General features: G+C 69.3%; 2 protein-coding genes across 2 annotated transcripts; one reads left to right on the forward strand and one right to left on the reverse strand.

Moving 5' to 3' along the window:
• Window positions 1-529: 529 nt before the first annotated feature.
• Window positions 530-10,195, forward strand: LOC123018840 (protein-glutamine gamma-glutamyltransferase 5-like). Its single transcript, XM_044421276.1, has 14 exons — window positions 530-923; window positions 1,053-1,232; window positions 2,413-2,661; window positions 3,295-3,413; window positions 4,612-4,740; window positions 4,934-5,111; window positions 5,821-5,959; window positions 6,117-6,220; window positions 6,318-6,557; window positions 7,239-7,601; window positions 7,685-7,845; window positions 7,937-8,070; window positions 9,260-9,407; window positions 10,040-10,195. Exons 1-14 carry the CDS (start codon window positions 530-532, stop codon window positions 10,193-10,195), a joined length of 2,694 nt encoding a protein of 897 aa, XP_044277211.1.
• A 907-nt stretch (window positions 10,196-11,102) lies between these two features.
• Window positions 11,103-16,352, reverse strand: CCNDBP1 (cyclin D1 binding protein 1; the record flags this gene model as incomplete). The annotated part of the gene is made up of 10 exons (XM_044421277.1): window positions 11,103-11,365; window positions 11,450-11,496; window positions 12,083-12,143; window positions 13,355-13,608; window positions 14,737-14,813; window positions 14,990-15,063; window positions 15,220-15,316; window positions 15,943-16,024; window positions 16,147-16,226; window positions 16,334-16,352. Coding segments are annotated over 10 exons (900 nt in total), but the record flags the coding sequence as incomplete, so codon positions are not given.
• Window positions 16,353-16,354: the final 2 nt, after the last annotated feature.

A 16,354-nucleotide genomic window follows, 5' to 3' on the forward strand; every position in this document is an offset into this window, starting at 1 on the left:
GGGCCTTTCCCTCCAGGGGGCTCCCAGGAGCAGAAGGGCAGGAGGGTAGCCTGCTGCTGCGCTGCCCACTCTGCTCACCCAGCAGCAGGCCAGCTGCCCGGGCGGCACCGGCACCGGTCCCAGCCAGGGGCTGGCATGCAGCCCTCCGCCACGAATGTGCCAGCTCCCTTAAGGCCTTCCAAATTGGGGGCCATCCAGGCACCTCGTGCACCAGGCCCTGCGCGAAGCCGCCCCTCGCGCCCCGGCTGGACAGAGAGGGCGGGGGGCCCTCGGTCCCCTTCGGAGGCCTGGCTCAGCTTCCCGGTGCCATCTGCAGCCTCCAGCTGAAGGGTGAGTGCCTGGGTCTTGGACTGACCTTCTGGGAGCCGCTCATGGAGGTGTCCCTCAGGCAGCAGCACCCTGATGCCCCTGGGTGGGAGATGGCCGTGCTCGCACGGGGCTCCTGGGGCGCCCCTGCGGAAAGGCAGGCCCCAGCTTTGCCCCAGCCAAAGGCCTCCTGCAACGCTCCTCGGGGGCCCGGTGCCCCTCCATGGGCAAGCCGCAGCCGTGCCCTCAGCTGCCCCCAAGCGCCCGCCCTGCAGGGTTGGAGGTGCCTCCCTCGTGCCAGCCCCCAGCGGGAGCCAACCGGCCGGGCCGGGAGGTGCCTCGGAACAGCCCTCGGGGCGCGAGCGGCGAAGTGCCCGCTCAGCAGCCTCCAGAGAGCTCCACCTGCCCCGGCTGGCTCTTCGGGCTGGTGGCTCCCCCAGGAAGTGGGTGGCTGTTCAGGAAGGTGACTCGGCCACGCCGGGCTGCCGGTGGCCGCGCCTCGCCTCCTTGCTGGCTCTGCCAGTCAGCTGGGAGGGAGCAGAGCCGAGGCGCCCCAGGCACTCCAGAGCACCGGCGGCGGCACGCAGGCAGCAGCAGCAGCGGCAGCATGGCGGGAGGTAAGCCACGGAGCGGCCGAGCGGCCCCAGCATGCGGGGAGGATGAGGCGAGCGGGCAGCACACGCCGGGAGGGTGCGGGGAGAGGGGCTGGCGGAGCAGCCCAGGCGTGCCTGTGCTTCTGCCCCCAGAGCTGCAGCTCATGTTCATCGACTGGCAGTGCCCCAGCAACAACCGGCAGCACCGCACGGCCGAGATGAGCAACACGCGGCTGATCACGCGGCGGGGGCAGCCCTTCACCTTCACGCTGCACTTCCTCTCCAGGGGCTACCAGCCCGGGCTGGACTCCATCTACCTGGTGGCAGAGACCGGTGAGCCAGCGGGACCGGCCGTGCGCCAGGCACCCACTCGGCCTCGAAGTGCCCCTTCCAGGCCTCAGGCGAGGGATGACCGCCCTGGCCTTGCCTTCTACCTCCAGGCCATCCCTGCCGGGGCCCAGGGGTCTGCAGCCCCCTCCCCACGCCCCGGGGGAACTGCTGCTGCCCACGGGGCACTAGCTGGCTGGCCAGCCAGTGGAGGGGAGAGCAAACACTTCCCAGCCCTCCACCAAGGAGGGGCAGCTCACCGGGGCAGCTCAGCAGAAGCCCGCTGCACATGGTCTACGGGGCGCTGGAACCTGCCCGGAGGCCACATGGAGGGGCAGGAGGGATTGGGGGCAAAATTCCTTCCCCAAAAGGGAGCCTGAGGATGGGCAGGGCCCTTCCCGCAGTGAGGTGAAGGCCACAGCAGGGGGAGCAGCTGGCATGCCCCTTCTCCCGTGCCCCTTCCCTGGAACAGTGACGGCAGCATGAATGGGGGCGGGGGGGGGGTGCCAGCTCGCCTTAGAGCAGAGGCCGAGAGCCGACTCTCCTGCAGCCCAAGGGCCAATTCCTGCTTTGGAGCAGCTTTGCCAGCTCTCCTCCAGTGGCGGGGAGGGCAGGAGGAAGAAAAATGGCTGCAGAGCCTGGCTTAAAGTCCTTGCTGGCCAAACTGCGTGGGGGGAGCGCCCTTCTCCAAGGGGCGGGGGTGAGGCCTGGAGGCAGGGCATTCTGCGACCCCACCAGAGCCCCCTCTGGGACAGAACCTGGGCGAGCTGCATGCCAGGCGGGTGCAGTGCAGGCCCGAGGCGGGGGCTTGCCCAAAGCCCCCACGCACGGGGAGGAGACAAGCGCCCCCGAAAGAGGAAGGGCAGCCGGCAGGCAAGGCGCAGAGCGGAACCTGGGCTCAGGGAGGGGGGCATCTTGCTGCCGGCTGCACACCCCGTAGCTCTGGCAGGGAGGCTCCTGGCTTCGGCCTCCACGCGGCCTCTGGCCGCTCCGTCTGCACACTTGTCTGCATTGCAAAACGCCCCAGTCGGCCACCCGGGGCTCAGCACTCTGCCTGCCCTGCGTCACCGCCTCCCGCAGCGCCCGCATCTCCCGCTGGCCTGCGCCCGGGGGGCCCCAGCTCACCCCCACAGGCCCACCCCGCCCGTCCGCCATGCCCACCCCGCGCCACGCTCTCGCCCTGCAGGGCCGCAGCCGGACCGGCAGCTGGGCACGCGGTCCATTTTCCTTGTGGGGCAGGGCCTGCAGGACAGGAGGCCCGTCTGGGGAGCCGATGCGGCCCCCAGCGGCCCCCGGTCCACCGACATCACCGTGTGGGCGCCTGCGGAGGTCCCTGTGGGGCGCTACCAGCTGAAGACCCGCATCGACTCGGGCCAGGCCTCTGCCTCCTACCACCTGGGCGAGTTCATTGTGCTCTTCAACACGTGGTGCCCAGGTACGGGATCCGCTCAGCGGGAAATGGGGGGGGCTGCATCGGGCAGGCCGTTCCTATGGCTGCCGCCCTGAGAGGGGTCCCCGCCGGGCAGGGCAGGGAGGGGGCTGCTGCAGGGGAGCTGCGAACCTGGAGTCCCATTTGGGAGCCCCATGAACTCCGGGCTGGAGCCTAAGACAGCCCTCCTCTGCAACACGAGGACGGTTGGCCTACCTTACAGGTCTGTTGTGAGGAACACCGGGTATTCCGGGGCGGCGACGAAGCGCCTGGTAGTGACTGCTGCTCCCAGCTGCCACTACCCGGCGCTGCGCAGCCCAGCCGGGGCTCCCGGGCGGCTCAGCCACGCAGACTGCCGAGGGCGGCCGCGGGGGGCAGGGCAGGGCGGCGGGCACGGTGCAAGCCCTCCGGGCTGCGGCCCCTGCGCCCCCCCGAGGCAGGGCCCGGCGGCTTCCCCGGAGGGGGCCCCCCCCCCCCTGCGACGGCTGGCGGCTCGTGGGCGGCTGGCTGGAACGCTGCCGGGGAAGTGGGGCTGCTCTCGAGTGGGAGCCCCCCGGGAGGACGGGGCCGCTGCCGGGGACCCCGGGGGAGGGGCGGTGGGGCCGGGCGCCCCGGCTGACCCTTCCGCACCCGCCCCAGACGACGACGTGTACCTGCACAGCGAGGCGGAGAGGCACGAGTACGTCCTGAGCGACCACGGGCTCATCTACCAGGGGAACAGCAAGTGGATCCAGCCCGTCCCCTGGAACTACGGACAGGTACCCGAGCCGCGGCGGCCCGCCGGCCCCGCTCCTCGGGCGGGCCCCGTGCACGGCCTTTCCGGGCTGCCGTCGGGGCGGGCGGCGAGGCGCGCAGGGGCTCGGCCACCGGGCGGTGCTGCGGGAGCGCCGTCCGGGCGAGGATGCGCGGCTTCGGAAGAGGCTTTCGTCCCGGCTGCGGAACGCGGGGGGCGGCGGCGGCGGCGGCCCGGGCGGGGGGGGGGCGTGCCCGAGGCCTCGTGGCGCGGGTCCCAGAGCGCGCGCGGGCCGCCTCGCGGGCCCCACGGCCGGCCCTCCGCTGCGGGCCCGCAGCCTTCCCGGCCACACGCGGGCCCGGCCGGCCCGCTCCCCGGCGGCACTCCCGATCTCCGGATAAGCGGCAATGCAGCGAGCCATGGAAAGAAGAGGGCGCGCGCGCGGGTGCGGGAGACCACCTGGAAATACTGACGTAAAACGCCAGCTAGGGATACGGTTCAACAGGCGCGGACCGAATATCAATAAGGACGAAAATTTAGCACAAGTCAGCTGATCGGCCCAATGATACAGCGCCAGCTCTTAAAGGCTCAGTCCACCTTCCCCCATGGAAAGTTGCCTCCTTTTCAAGGGTATCCATGGTGGAGAAGGCCCTGAGAAAAATTACAAAACAAATTTTGAACATATTTCTCAGGTGTAGCTAGAGGAATTCTCTGTGTAACATGCATGATGCTCATCTTGCCCGTATTAACCCTGCCCCACGGTCTCAGGCTCAGCAGGCCTCCCTGTCCATGTCCCATGAGATCCCGTTAGTCACTTCATTCAGGTTTCATCAGGAGAGTTGCATCTCTGGGCAGAAATATTTCCACCAAAGTTCTGTCCTTCGAGTGCCACTGAGACTGCCAGCTGACGGACGCACCGCAAGGCGGGGTCTCCGGGCGGCACCAGTTCAGACTCGGACCAGCCAGCCGGAGAGCCAGAGCATCACTGAAAGGGCCAGGCAGCCGAACGCAGGGGCTCCCTGCAGGAGGCACAGCAGCCCACCCGTGGCCGGCCTTGGCCTGGGCCAGCCAGGCCATTGGCCAACCTTCTCTTTCCAGCAGCGGCAGATCAGATGCTCACCTGCGCAGCGGGGAGTCTTCCGCGGTGTGGGCCCCGGAGACGGAGGTGGCCCTCTCCCTCGGCCGCCTGCGAGTGGCTGAGGGGCTGCTGCTTTCCCCTGCAGCTCGAGGAGGACATGGTGGGCATCGCCCTGAGGGTGCTGGACAGAAGCCTGGACTTCCAGCAGGACCCGGCCCAGGACTGCGCCTCGCGCGGCAGCCCGGTCTACGTCAGCCGGGTGGTGAGCGCCATGGTACGAGCAGCAGGCACTGCCCATGCCCGGGAGCCTCCTTGCGGTGGGGGGGACGCCGTGCCCTGGGGGGCCGGCGGGAAAGAGCCCGGCCAGCTGTCTGCCAGGAGGGGCAGCTTTGCCGGTCAGCAGAGGCTGTGCCAGGCCTGGGCCTCTTCCGCCGGTGGTGGCGCCGCAGCTCCCTCTCCCACCGCAGATCAACAGCCTGGACGACAAAGGCGTCCTGCAGGGCAACTGGAGTGAGGACTATTCTGACGGCGTCCGTCCGAGCGACTGGAATGGCAGCACAGCCATCCTGAGGCAGTGGGACCGCACGGGAGGGCAAGCGGTCAAGTACGGCCAGTGCTGGGTCTTCGCAGCCGTGATGTGCACAGGTGAGGGCCGGCCACGAGGCTTGGGTGGCAGGGGCTTTTCTGCCTTGGCCCTGGACCGCCGCCTCTGGCAGCTGTGCTGCGGACGGGGCCTCTCTGCCGGGCCTGTGTGTGCGCGTAGAAAGAGCCCCTCGCTGCCGGACGCTCCAACGGCTGCGCAGGAGCCTCACCGACGTGGGCAATGGAGCGCTTAGGACGTGCGGCGCCGGTCACCTCGCCGTGCAGGCTGTCCTGCCTGCAGGCTGGCAGCAGGGCTGGGGCTGGGGCGTCCTCAGGATCTCGGCATGCCTTGCCAGGACTTGGGGGAGAGGCGGCCGGCTCCCCCGACACAGCGATCCCAGCCTGACTTGGGGCACTTTCCAGAATGCAAGATGGGTGATAATGGCGGCTGAGCTGGGCAAAACCGAGAAGTTGTGGCTAGCCTGGATCTCCGCCTCTCCCTTAAAGCAGCTGGAAGCTCCTGCGTTGGCTCTTGAATGGCTCTGGGGAAAGGGGCTCAGCCCCCCAAATCAGCAAATGGCCCCTGGGAGGGGAGGGGGAGAGGAGAGGAGCCAGCCTGCTCAGCGGTGTGGCCTGGCCTAGCTGGGGCGGCAGAACTCGCCTGCTTCTGCAGGGAGAGGCCAATTTCCCAACAAGTCCCGGGGGCAGGCGGGGGCTTCCAGGGCGCGGGGCGGGTCTGCCAGTGGTGCTCTCTGCTCCCCTGCCCCCCCAGTGCTGCGCTGCCTTGGGATTCCCACGCGCGTGGTCACAAACTTCGACTCGGGACACGACACGGACGGCAACCTGGTTATCGACGTGCTGCTGGACAAGACAAGCCAGGTGCTGCCCATGGAGAGGAAGGACAGCATCTGGTGAGTCACGCTGCCCCGCCACCTGCCCCCCGCCTCGGGGGCTGCCGAGGCCACCCTCTCCTGGGCCACCAAAGCCGCGGGGGCCCGTGGGGCACGGCGAAAGGGCCCTCTTGCCCGCAAGAGGGGGAGCATCGCTGTGGGGCCGCCTCTGCCGCAGGAACTTCCACGTGTGGAACGAGAGCTGGATGGCGCGGAGAGACCTGCCCATGGGGTACGGGGGCTGGCAGGTGCTGGACGCCACCCCCCAGGAGCGCAGCCAGGGTAAGCCTCCCCCTCACCGCCGCCACCCGCTCGCTCTGGCCTGGGGCTGGCCGGCCGGCCGGCCCGCTGTGACCTCGGCCCTCTCCCCGCTGGGTAGGTCTGTTTCGCTGCGGCCCGGCGCCTGTCCGAGCGGTCCGGGACGGAGAGCTGCACCTCCCCTACGACACCCCCTTCGTCTTCTCCATGGTGAACGCCGACCGCGTGGTCTGGCTGCTGCACGGGGCGGCGAAGGAGATGCTCCTCTGGGAGACTAACGCCGTGGGCAACCACATCAGCACCAAGCAGGCGGGCACCGGCGAGCGGGAGGACCTCACGCACGCCTACAAGCACAAGGAAGGTGGGAGCCGGCCGGGCTGGGCCGGGGGTGGTCCCGGGGCAGCCCTCCTCACTTCCGGCAGCAGGGACTGGCTGGAGGTGGGGCGGGGGCGGGCCACGGGCTCCCTCTCGCGGCGGTGGAGTGCTTCCTGCCGGCCGGGCCAAGCCATCTCCGGGCCAGTGCAGGGAACGGGCTTCCGGCTTGGCCCAGGCGCTCCTTTGCTAGCCCCTCCCCTCCCCTCCCCTCCCTTCCCTGCTGAGCTGTGCTGGGTGGGGGACACCCCAGGGGGTGCTCCTCGAGGCACGGTGGCCAGGCAGCCTGGGCTGAGACCTGCCCCCCCATGACCCCTTTCGCACTTGCGGCACACCGGAGGCAGTGGGCAGGGCGGGTGAGCAGCCGCCCCGGCCCCCGAGGAGGAGCCGTCCTGCCACACTGCTGACAGCCCGGATCCCCCAAGGTGCCTGGCAGCTCGCCGAGCCTCTCTGTCGGCCCCCGCCTGCCACCGCGGCTCAGGTTCTCCATGGCTCTTCGTGGCAGCTTGGCCCAGGGGTTGGCCGAAGCCCAGGCAAGCAGGCCGCACCTCGTCCCTGGGGATGCCTCTGGGCAGGAGCTGCTGGCGGAAACGGCGGCCGGCCGCCCGCCCGTGCTGGCCAGTCCCAGCAGTGGCCTCAATGCAGGCTGAGCCCGTGTGCCCCCCCACAGGCTCCTCGGAGGAACGCCACGTGTTCGAGAAGGCACTGGCACAGATGCCGGGCCGCGGGGCCACACGGAGCAGGACGGGCCTTCGCGCAGGGGGGGCCGAGACCTGGCGCAGGCACTTTCCTCACCGGGGCGGCAGCGGCCCCCCGGAGCCCCCCACGGGAGCCCAGACCTCCCTGGAGCTCAAGCTGGCCGAGAGCCCCGAGATTGGCCAGGACATCCAGCTGGTGCTGGTGGCGCGGAACCTGGAGCTCGCCGCCAAGCAGCTGCAGCTCAGCCTCAGCGCCCAGGGCCTGCTGCACACCAGCCGCCCCCTGCCGCCCTTCTGGCAGGACAAGCTCTACCTCTCCCTCAGCCCTGCGGAAGGTAAGGTGGGCGGGCGGGCGGGCGGGCGGTGGCAAGGGGCCAGCCGGCCTCCCCACACGGGCGCTGACAGGTTCTCCTTGCAGAGAAGCGGCTGCGCTGGCGCATCCCCTTCGAGCAGTATGGCGCGCACCTGGGCGACGACAGGCAGGTCCACGTGGTGGCTGTCGGGGAGGAGAACACCTCGTGGCTGAAGGCGCTGGCGGAGAAGACCATCACCATCGCCAGCCCCGCCTTGGCCATCCACGTACGCAGGGGCCGCCGGGGCAGCGGGGTGGCCGTGGCGGCACTGGCGGGACGGCCCTCTTCCCCCGCTCACTCCTGGGTCTCTGGCGCAGGTTCTGGCCCCGGTGGTGGTGAACCAGCCCTTCCCGCTCCGCGTGGACTTCGCCAACCCGCTGCCCGTGCCCGTCGGGCACTGCGTCCTGACCCTGGAGGGCTGCGGGCTAGTGCTGGGCCAAGCCCAGATCAAGTGAGTCAAGGGGCCGGGGGGGCGGCTGGGCTTCCCTCGGGCAGCGCCCCCTTCGCCAGCCAGCCCCTTCGCTGGCACAGCTCCGCCCGGGAGTCAGGATGGGGCAGACCGGGTGGGGGCGGCAGCCAGAGCCCCTTCCATGAGGCCAGAGTGAAGGCCGGGAGCACCACAAGCACACGGGGCAGTGGGGAAGCCCAGCAGAGCACCTCGTGGGCGGGGGCATCACTGCGTTTTCTGCCCCACGGCCCCCTTCCCCTGCTTCTGGGGTGAAGGCCTCTCTTCCCACCAGGGGCGGCAGGGACATCGCTTGAAAGCACGTGCCGGTGGTGCGGAAGGCCCTCGCACAATCCGTGCTCACGGGGCTTGGGAGCAGTGCAGGCCAGCGCCCCGGCCTGGGCACTGCTGCTGCCTGTTCTGCATGGCGGGGAGCAAGGGGGCCGGCCTGGGCCACATGGTCCCGCTCCAGGAGGCGGCAGGTGCTCCTGTGGGTTGCAAGCAGGGCCCTTCCCGGCCCCACAGTTCGGCTCCAGGCAGGGACCTTCTGCAGCACAGCAGGAGTTTTGTCCTCGGCCCCGTCTTGGATCTGGAGGTCGACGCTTAGCAAATGGACTGCAAAGCACTCCCCGCAGCCCATCTCAGCCGGATTTGCTGTGACTAAATGGTCCGCGGGAGCTATGAAAATGCCAGGGCATCCGGGTGGCAGGAGAAACCCGGCTGGAGGAGAGCTCACACGAGAGGAAGCCCACCCTGCCAGTGTGTGCGTGTGTGCGTGCCGGGGCGAGCGAGCGCACAGACCCTCTCCGCAGGTGCCTGGCCGAGTGCAGCGGCCAGGGAACCAGTGTGGGGGGGGGCAGTTCCACTTTGGACCACCAAGTAGCTCGTGGAGAAGAGCAGAGCATGGGAGCGCATGGCACGCCCAGCCCGTGGGGGGATGTTCCCTGTGGAGTCCGTCCCACAGCGCTCTGCAGTAGGACGCTGCTGGAGGCAACCCACCCCCCACGCCGGCGGCCGGGCGGCTTGAACAGGCTGTGCTCTTCCGCCCTTCCTCTCGAGGGCGCCTGCAGGCAGCTGCCTGCGCCACGTGGAGGCCTGGCCGGGTGGGCCATCCCCGGCCCGGCCCCTCTCTCGCCGGACGCTGCAACCGGGGCAGGCCGGGGCGGCGCTCAGTCACAGCGTTCCCTCCCCACAGGCTGGGGCCGCTCGAGGCCCGGAAGCGGACCAGTGTCACGCTGCAGCTGACCCCCTACCGGAGCGGGCCGAGGCAGCTGCTCGTCAGCCTCGCCAGCAGCCACTTCCCGACCATGAAGGGCCATGCGCTGCTGCAGGTGGCGCCTGACGTGGGCAGGGGGTGGGGGCGGCGGCGGCTCTAGCCGGGGGCGGCGGGCGGCGGTACGACGGGTGGCGCTCGGCTGGAGCGGCGCGGGTGCCTCGCAGGCACGGCTGCTTCGCACGCTCCCACCCACGTCAATAAATCTTTGCATCCTCAGCCATGCGCTCTGCACCACTGTTGTTTCTGCGGCGGGAGGAAGGCCCCCAGGAACACCCCAGTGGTGGGGCTGTGGGCATCGGTTGCCGGGCGGCCGGGGCAGGAGGGGGTCAGCGTGGCACAGCGGTTAGGGTGCTGGGCTGGGAACCCCGGGGAGTCAGGCCCTCGCCCCCACTCGCCCGGGAAGCTGAAGCGCACTGGGTGACTCTGGGCCAGCCACTCACTCCGTGCCTAACCTGCCTTGCAGGGTTGTTGTGGAAAAATGGAGCCGTGCCAACTGCCTTGGATGTCTCACAAGAGGCAAAGAGGCGGAACATAAATGCAACACAATAGTGACGACGACGACGTCGCGCTGAAGGGGTCCTGCCGGCAGCCGATCCGTCACCCCCAGAACAGGGTGCCGGACAGGCTGGACCGCCGGGCTGGGCCAGAGGGCCGTCCTCCTGTCCTTCTGCCACGTGCCCTTTGCCATCCAACTCGCAGGCCGACCCCCAGGCTCAGGCGCACTCCCCCTGCCTGCGAGCTCCTCCGCAGCCATGCGACTTCAGCCCAGCTGGCAGCGAGATCAGGGGAGCCAGAAGCCGAGCGGCACCCCACCCCAGAGCCAGCCTGAGGAGGCCGGGGCCAGCGGGATCCTAGCAGCCATGCAGACGGCTGTGGCGAGCCACGCAGGCGAGGGGCAGGGTGCGGGGGTCTGGGCACAGCACGGCGCAGCCCCTGTTGGGACCAGTGCAGCCCCTGTTGGGACCAAGAGCCCTGCGGCAGCTCGTGTGCTGGTGGGGCCTCTCCCTGGGGGGTGGGTGCTTCACGAGGCAGGGGGCAGGGAGGACCCGTGGGGCGCTGCTCTGGGGGGTGGGAGCAAGGCGGCCAGCCCCACGGAGCTGAGAGCAGGAGCCAGGAGGGCTCTGACGAGGCAGGAGCCCCGCCGCCCCAGGCTGCTTGGATGCTGGAGCTGCGGCACGGATGGGGCAGCTGGGCCTGCTGGGGCAGTGGATGCTTTGCAGAGACCCGGGAGGGGCCCGCCAGACCGCTGAGCGCAGCCCTCTCTCCGAGCAGGACCCAGCCGAAGCCACACCTCCCGAGGCTGTCCAGAATGCTGGCAGCACGGGAGGGCCCAGGCCGTGGCTTCCACCGCGCCGCTGCTCCAACAGGCCGCTTTTCCAAAGAGGGCTGGCCTCACGCAAGCGCGGAGGGCAGCAGGAGCGAGCCTCGGGGGCCCCTTGGCAGAGCGGGCGGCCAGGGAGCTTCCCGAAACACGTCCAGCAAGAGCGGTCGCCCGCTGCCCCCCGCCAAGCAGGAGGGTGCCTGGGGCTGCCCCCGTCCACTCCCAGCAGGGCTCCCCCACCGGCAGCTGCCGGGTCCCCCCACCTCGCTGGGCCGGAGGGGGGCCGCCTGCAGCCAGAGCTCCGCCCACCGTGCTACCGTCCCCTGCGGCGCTGGGCCTGCTGCCCGGGACAGGGCCCGACTTCCTGCCTCCAAGGAGGTGCCACCGAACAGAGAGAGGAGGACGGAGCCGGGCTCCGGAGAAACGACACGGAAGCCTGCGTTGCACAGAACCGAGCCAGCCTGGTCTCTTTATTCCCGTGCCTGGGGGCGGAGTGCCGCAGGGCTCCCGGCCCGGTGGCAAGCGCGACTCCCCCACACGGCCTCCCCTGCACAGGCTGGCCCACAGAGCCCCCCGCCTGGCCAGGCCACGCCCCTCAGAGCAGCCCTTGGGTGAGCGCCTTGACCCTGCCCATGTTGTGGTCCACCGCCCCGGCCAGGAACCGCACCCAGCTCTCTTCCGGCGGAGGGCAGATGTGGCTGGCCCTGCAGAGGAGAGAGGGCGCTCGGATCAGCCCCCTGCAGGAGGGCACACGCCCAGCCCGCCCCCAACGCCTCCCACTCACTCACCCGGCGACTTCGAGCATCCTCTTCAGCACGGAAGCCAGTTTGCCGGCCTGGAGAGAAACCAGGGCGGGTCAGCCTGCAATGCAACGCAGGCGCGCCGCCCGCTCCCCTCGAGCCCAGAGCCGCGAGGGCCCTTCTGGGGACTCAGCACAGCCACGTGACGACGCCTGGGCATCGGGCGGGTGGCTCTCGTTGGCAACCACACACAAACCGGGGCACTTCCGTTCGTGCAAAAAGCACATGGTCCCTGGCCCTCGAGGGGCTGGCCGGGCAGCTCCCTCGCCCACGACGCACACAGCCCGGGACTCGCCATGGAGGCCGGGCTGGGCCAGCCCCCAGCTCCCCCCCCGGCCCTGCAACACGGCGGCAGCGGCAAGGAGGACCTCCCTCCGCGGCTCCTCCAGGGTAAGCGGCCAGCCGCTCGACAGCCGCACCAGCCTGACCTCTGCTGCCGGGGGCCCTGACCCGGAGCGGGAGGTTGGGGGTCATCCCAGCACAGGCTAATGCTGGGGGGGAGGCATCCCCCGGGGAGGCCTGCTGCCACTCCCAACACGGGAAGCCCCTCAGTGGCTCCCGCTTCCCAAGGACCCTTCACAGAACAGGCCGCGGAGCCTCCTTCCCGGGCAGGCTACTCACGCTCAGTCGCAGGGTCAGCTGGTTCACAGGGGGGTACGTGCTCAGCACCAGTTCGTCCACACTGCAGGATTAAAGTGCATGTGCTCAGTCTCAGGGAGAGGCAGCCTGGTTCCCACGGGAAGCAGGCAGCAACCCCCCCCCCCCACCGGAAGTAGCGCATGGCCCAGCCTGATCCCACCTCCAGACGATGTGGGGAGACGCATGCACCACCCCAAACCCCAGGCAGGGAAACACGGGATTCCATGCGCGTTCACTTCCCTTGGCCCTTCATCTGGAAGCAGAGAGGTGGCGTGTCTGCCGCAGGGACCACAGCCTTTTCTCCAGACACCATTAAGCCACCGACTAAAGCAGACGCACCCCTTTCCCTGCAGACTGCAGGTCCGTCAGGGCACGTGGGTCTAGAAGCCCTCTAGCCGTGCGCTCTGCAGGACCAGATTCCCGCTTTTCCGACTCGCACCACCTGGCCTGCCCTAGTCGACCCATGGCCACCACCTGCAACTTATCGAGTGACCTGCATCCTGTTGGGCAAACGTTGCCAACATGGCGGCACATTGCTTGGAAAGGCAACGCAGATAAGCTGACGCGCGACCCCTCCCGCCGCCGAGCAGAACCTCCCTTCTGTGGCACGTGAGTCACGCAGTCCCATCGTGCCCAGAGGAACCCTTCCCACAGGCGGCAGAGTCGTACAGAGCACGGCTTCCAGACCGGGAGAGGCGCTGGCGCTGCTCTGTGTGACTCTGGTGCGCCCACAGCTGGAGGGCTGCCTCCAGTTCTGGGCTCCCTGTTACAAGGGGGACATAGCAAGGCTGGAATCAGCTCAGCGCAGGATTACAAGGATGGTGGTCAGATGGGCGGCGGTGACGTATGAGACGCAACGGAGGGAGCTGGGCCTTTCCAGCCTGAAGAAGAGAGACTCCGAGGGGATCTCGTAGTGACATTTAGTATATGAACGGGTGGCCTATTCTTCCCTGCAGTGGAGGGCAGGATGCGTCCCAATGGGGCAAAGCTCAAGGAACCAGGTCTCAGGTTGGCCGTCAGGCAGTACTTCTGAGGGTTAGGACCCCTGGGGTATGGAGGGGCTTCCGTGGAAGGCGGTGGGGGTCCATCGGTGAGGGCCCTCGAGGAAAGCCGGCACACCCACATGCTGAGGATCACAGGAGTGGAGCCAGCGAGTGCTGGGGGCCAGGCTAACGGCCTGAGAGGGCCCTTCTGACCCGCGCTGTGCCTGCGCCTCCCTCTAGCTGCCCCCAAGGCCTCCAGGGGCTGCCTCACCTCGGACTGATGTCCCCAGCAATTTCGGCGAGGTTGTCCAGCTCAGCCACCTGCTCCGCCGCGTCCACCCGGCCATGGGCTCTCACCGCCCCCAGCAGCTTCTTCAGGCAAGCTTTCGCAGCCTTCACCAGGCCGAGACAGGGGCCAAGCAGCTTCCGGTCAGCCTCGGACCAGCTGGAGTCGCTGCCCCCAGGGGAGCCCAAGTCTTCGTCCTCCAGCCCTTCGCCGTAGGGGCCTCCTGCTCCTGCCTGTGCCTGGGCGCAGAGGGTCGGCACGGGCTCAGCCTATCCAACCGGCGCCTGCAGGCTGCGGACAGCCCAGAGCCTGAAGCAGGAGCCTCACACTACTCGGACTGCTGGAAGCACTGCGAGGTCCGGCGGCCCATGGGGTGTGGGGAGGATGCCGGATGTGGGCCGGCCGCAGAGCCCAAGGGCGCCATCAAAGGGGCATGTGGCCTCCAGAGGGCTGCATCAAAACCTGCCGGCACCCCAGGGAGCCGTGCAGGGCAACCTTTGTGGCCAAACAGATGGCCACAGCACGGCCAACAGGGAGGGCTGATGGGGGTGGGAGGCCAACCCCCACCTAGCCACACGCCCCGCCCCCACTGCAGGATGGAACCCCCAGCCTCTCGCCCAAGCGGGAGCGCGTCGAAAGCCTTCACACAAGTATCATTCCGGCCAGGTGTGACCCCAGCAAGAAAGCCTGGCCAGACCCGCCGTGCCTAACGGCCACGCAACCAAGCAGGTCAAGGTGAGAGTGAGGAGAGTGGCTGGACCCGGGCCAGAGATCGCGCTGCGGCCAGGGGCAGGGGCAGGCAAAGAGGGAGCTCTCAGTAGGAATGGACACACATCCAGCTCCTTTCAGAGGGACGCAGCCGCACACGGGGCAGTCACGCCAGAAAGAAAAGTGATCCAGATATGTGCCTGCCAGCTGCCAAGATCAAAGCAACAGCGCGTTGAGGAGGGAAAATGTCTCAGGGGAATGGAGAGGTGCAGGGACAGAGAGCCCAGCTTACTAGGACAACTCCCCAGCCACGTCTAAATATGAGGCCCCAGAAACCAAGTTGCAAGTCACAAGCTCACTGCAGCAGGTGAGGAAACCTTTTAAAGGCCCCACAACTGAATGCCGAGGCTGCTGCCGCCGCCCACTAACAGCCCCTCAACCCTGGCAAGGGCTTGTGTGAAAGATCCAAGGCGGCTCAGCCCTGCTTTTGCAGCCCGCCCTTCTCCCTTCCATTCCTTGACCACGTTTTGGTAACACAAAGCTTATTTGATTATTCCAAGTTCAGGCACTGGATTTCTCTGACACCCATGTTCCCCTGTAACGCACCCCCATAACCCGTGACCCCTCCCGGCCAACGTGGCAGCTGTGGCCTCCCCTACCTGCTCCATCTCCTCCAGCGCATCTCTGACGATTCCCAGGTAGGAAGAGATGGCCAGCGCAACGGCTGCCTGGTTATCTGTGTGGAAGAATAAACAATTCCCGTGAGCAGCCCAGGCCCCTGGCAGAACAGCAGTCCTGAGCACTGCCTCACCCTGGATCTGCCCCTCAGCCAGAGCCGGCCTCCATCGAGGACCAGCCGCCCACCCCGCAGTCTCAGGCCCTGCACCCTCCTGCCCGCAAGCCACCACTCACCTCGGGGCAGGCAGGAAATGCGGTCGCAGGCCTCCCAAACGCCTCCCGTTGAGATGAGCTGCTCCTGCGAAAGGCTGCAAGGCGGGCAGGCTGAGAGGCAGCCCCTGGTCCCCTCCCAGCCAGCACAACCCGGGGGGGGGGCCGGCAGAGGTCGGCCACGAGGGACCCCCCCGTGTGCCCCACAAGGGGCTCGCTGCCTTCTACTGGCCGCACAGCCAGACGCGCCTCACCTCTGCTGCGGGGCCCGGAGGATGCTCTCCGAGAGCTGAATCATGCCCTCCACCACTTCGACCGTGGCACCGCGCACTGCTTTGCGCAGGGTGGCTCCTACGAGAGGTGAAGGAGACAGCACCAACCCTCCTGTATCGGCGCTCCCAACCCCGGGCTCCCCACCCGCTGCTTCGCCCATCCTGGGGCAAAACCAGGCAAGCTCCTGCAGCCCCACGGCTTCCAGGCGAGGAGAGGGGCGCCACGCACAGGGCAGCCCAGGGCCACCGGGACGCACCCTCTGCAAAGGCCCGGGGGACTCGGGCAGGCTCTGCAGCAAGGCCGGGAGAGACACTGGCCGCAGGCTCCCAGGCCGGCAGGCCAGGAGCAGGGTGGGGGGGGATGCCTGGAAGAAATGGCAGGCCCCAAGAAGGGGGGAAGGGGGGCCACGGCCTTGCCTTGCCTAGCCCACTCCTCCTCCTCGGCCCACGAGGCGGCGCCCGGAGGGACGGAGGGCTTGCGTGGGGAGCCCCCAGGGGTGGAGCCCCCAGTCGCTGAAGGGGCGACGCCCCCGCTTTGGGTCCACACGCTTTACACGAGCAGAGGCTTATCATCCAGCGCACGGGGGCGTTAGCCTCGCTTTGCCTTGCAGCCGCAAAGGGCCGGTGAATGCGGGGACCGAGGGCGGGATCGGCGGAGCCTGCCCGGCCCGCGCCCGTCTCCCCGCCGCGCCGCCGCCGCCTCACCTTGGCCTCGCGGGAGCCGGCAGCACGCGCGGACAGCCGCTCGCACCGGGCCCTGGGCGGCCTGCGCCAGCCGCTCCTGCTCCTGCGGAGGAAGCGCCCCGCGGGCGGGCTCGTCAGGCCAGGCGCCCCGGAGCGGCAGAGGGCCGCCGGCCCCGCGGAGCCGCGCCCGGGCCCCCGCGCCCCGCCCGCGGGCAGCTCACCCACCTCGAGAGGCGGCAGGGACGGGCCCGAGAAGGCCAGGCTCAGCTTCGTGGCGTCCTGCGAGACGGCCGCGCACGCTCGGGCTGCGGGGAGAGAGGCGCGGCGGTCAGCGGGCGGCCGGGAGAGGCCGCCGGAGCCGCGGGCGGCCGCGCGGGCCTTGGTCGGGGAGCCCCCCCGCACTCGCCCGTACCGAGCGCGTCCCAGAAGCGCC

This window comes from Varanus komodoensis, unplaced genomic scaffold (genome assembly GCF_004798865.1).
Source record: "Varanus komodoensis strain SLA01 unplaced genomic scaffold, ASM479886v1 scaffold117, whole genome shotgun sequence".
Taxonomy (NCBI): Eukaryota; Metazoa; Chordata; class Lepidosauria; order Squamata; family Varanidae; genus Varanus; species Varanus komodoensis.

Excerpts from the sequence above, each read along its gene's own strand:
- LOC123018840 (XM_044421276.1), top strand. The coding sequence starts at position 530 with ATGGGCAAGCCGCAGCCGTGCCCTCAGCTGCCCCCAAGCGCCCGCCCT. Across the intron at positions 924-1,052 it reads CAGCGGCAGCATGGCGGGAG|AGCTGCAGCTCATGTTCATC; the intron begins GTAAGCCACGGA and ends TTCTGCCCCCAG. Across the intron at positions 8,071-9,259 it reads CTGGGCCAAGCCCAGATCAA|GCTGGGGCCGCTCGAGGCCC; the intron begins GTGAGTCAAGGG and ends CCCTCCCCACAG.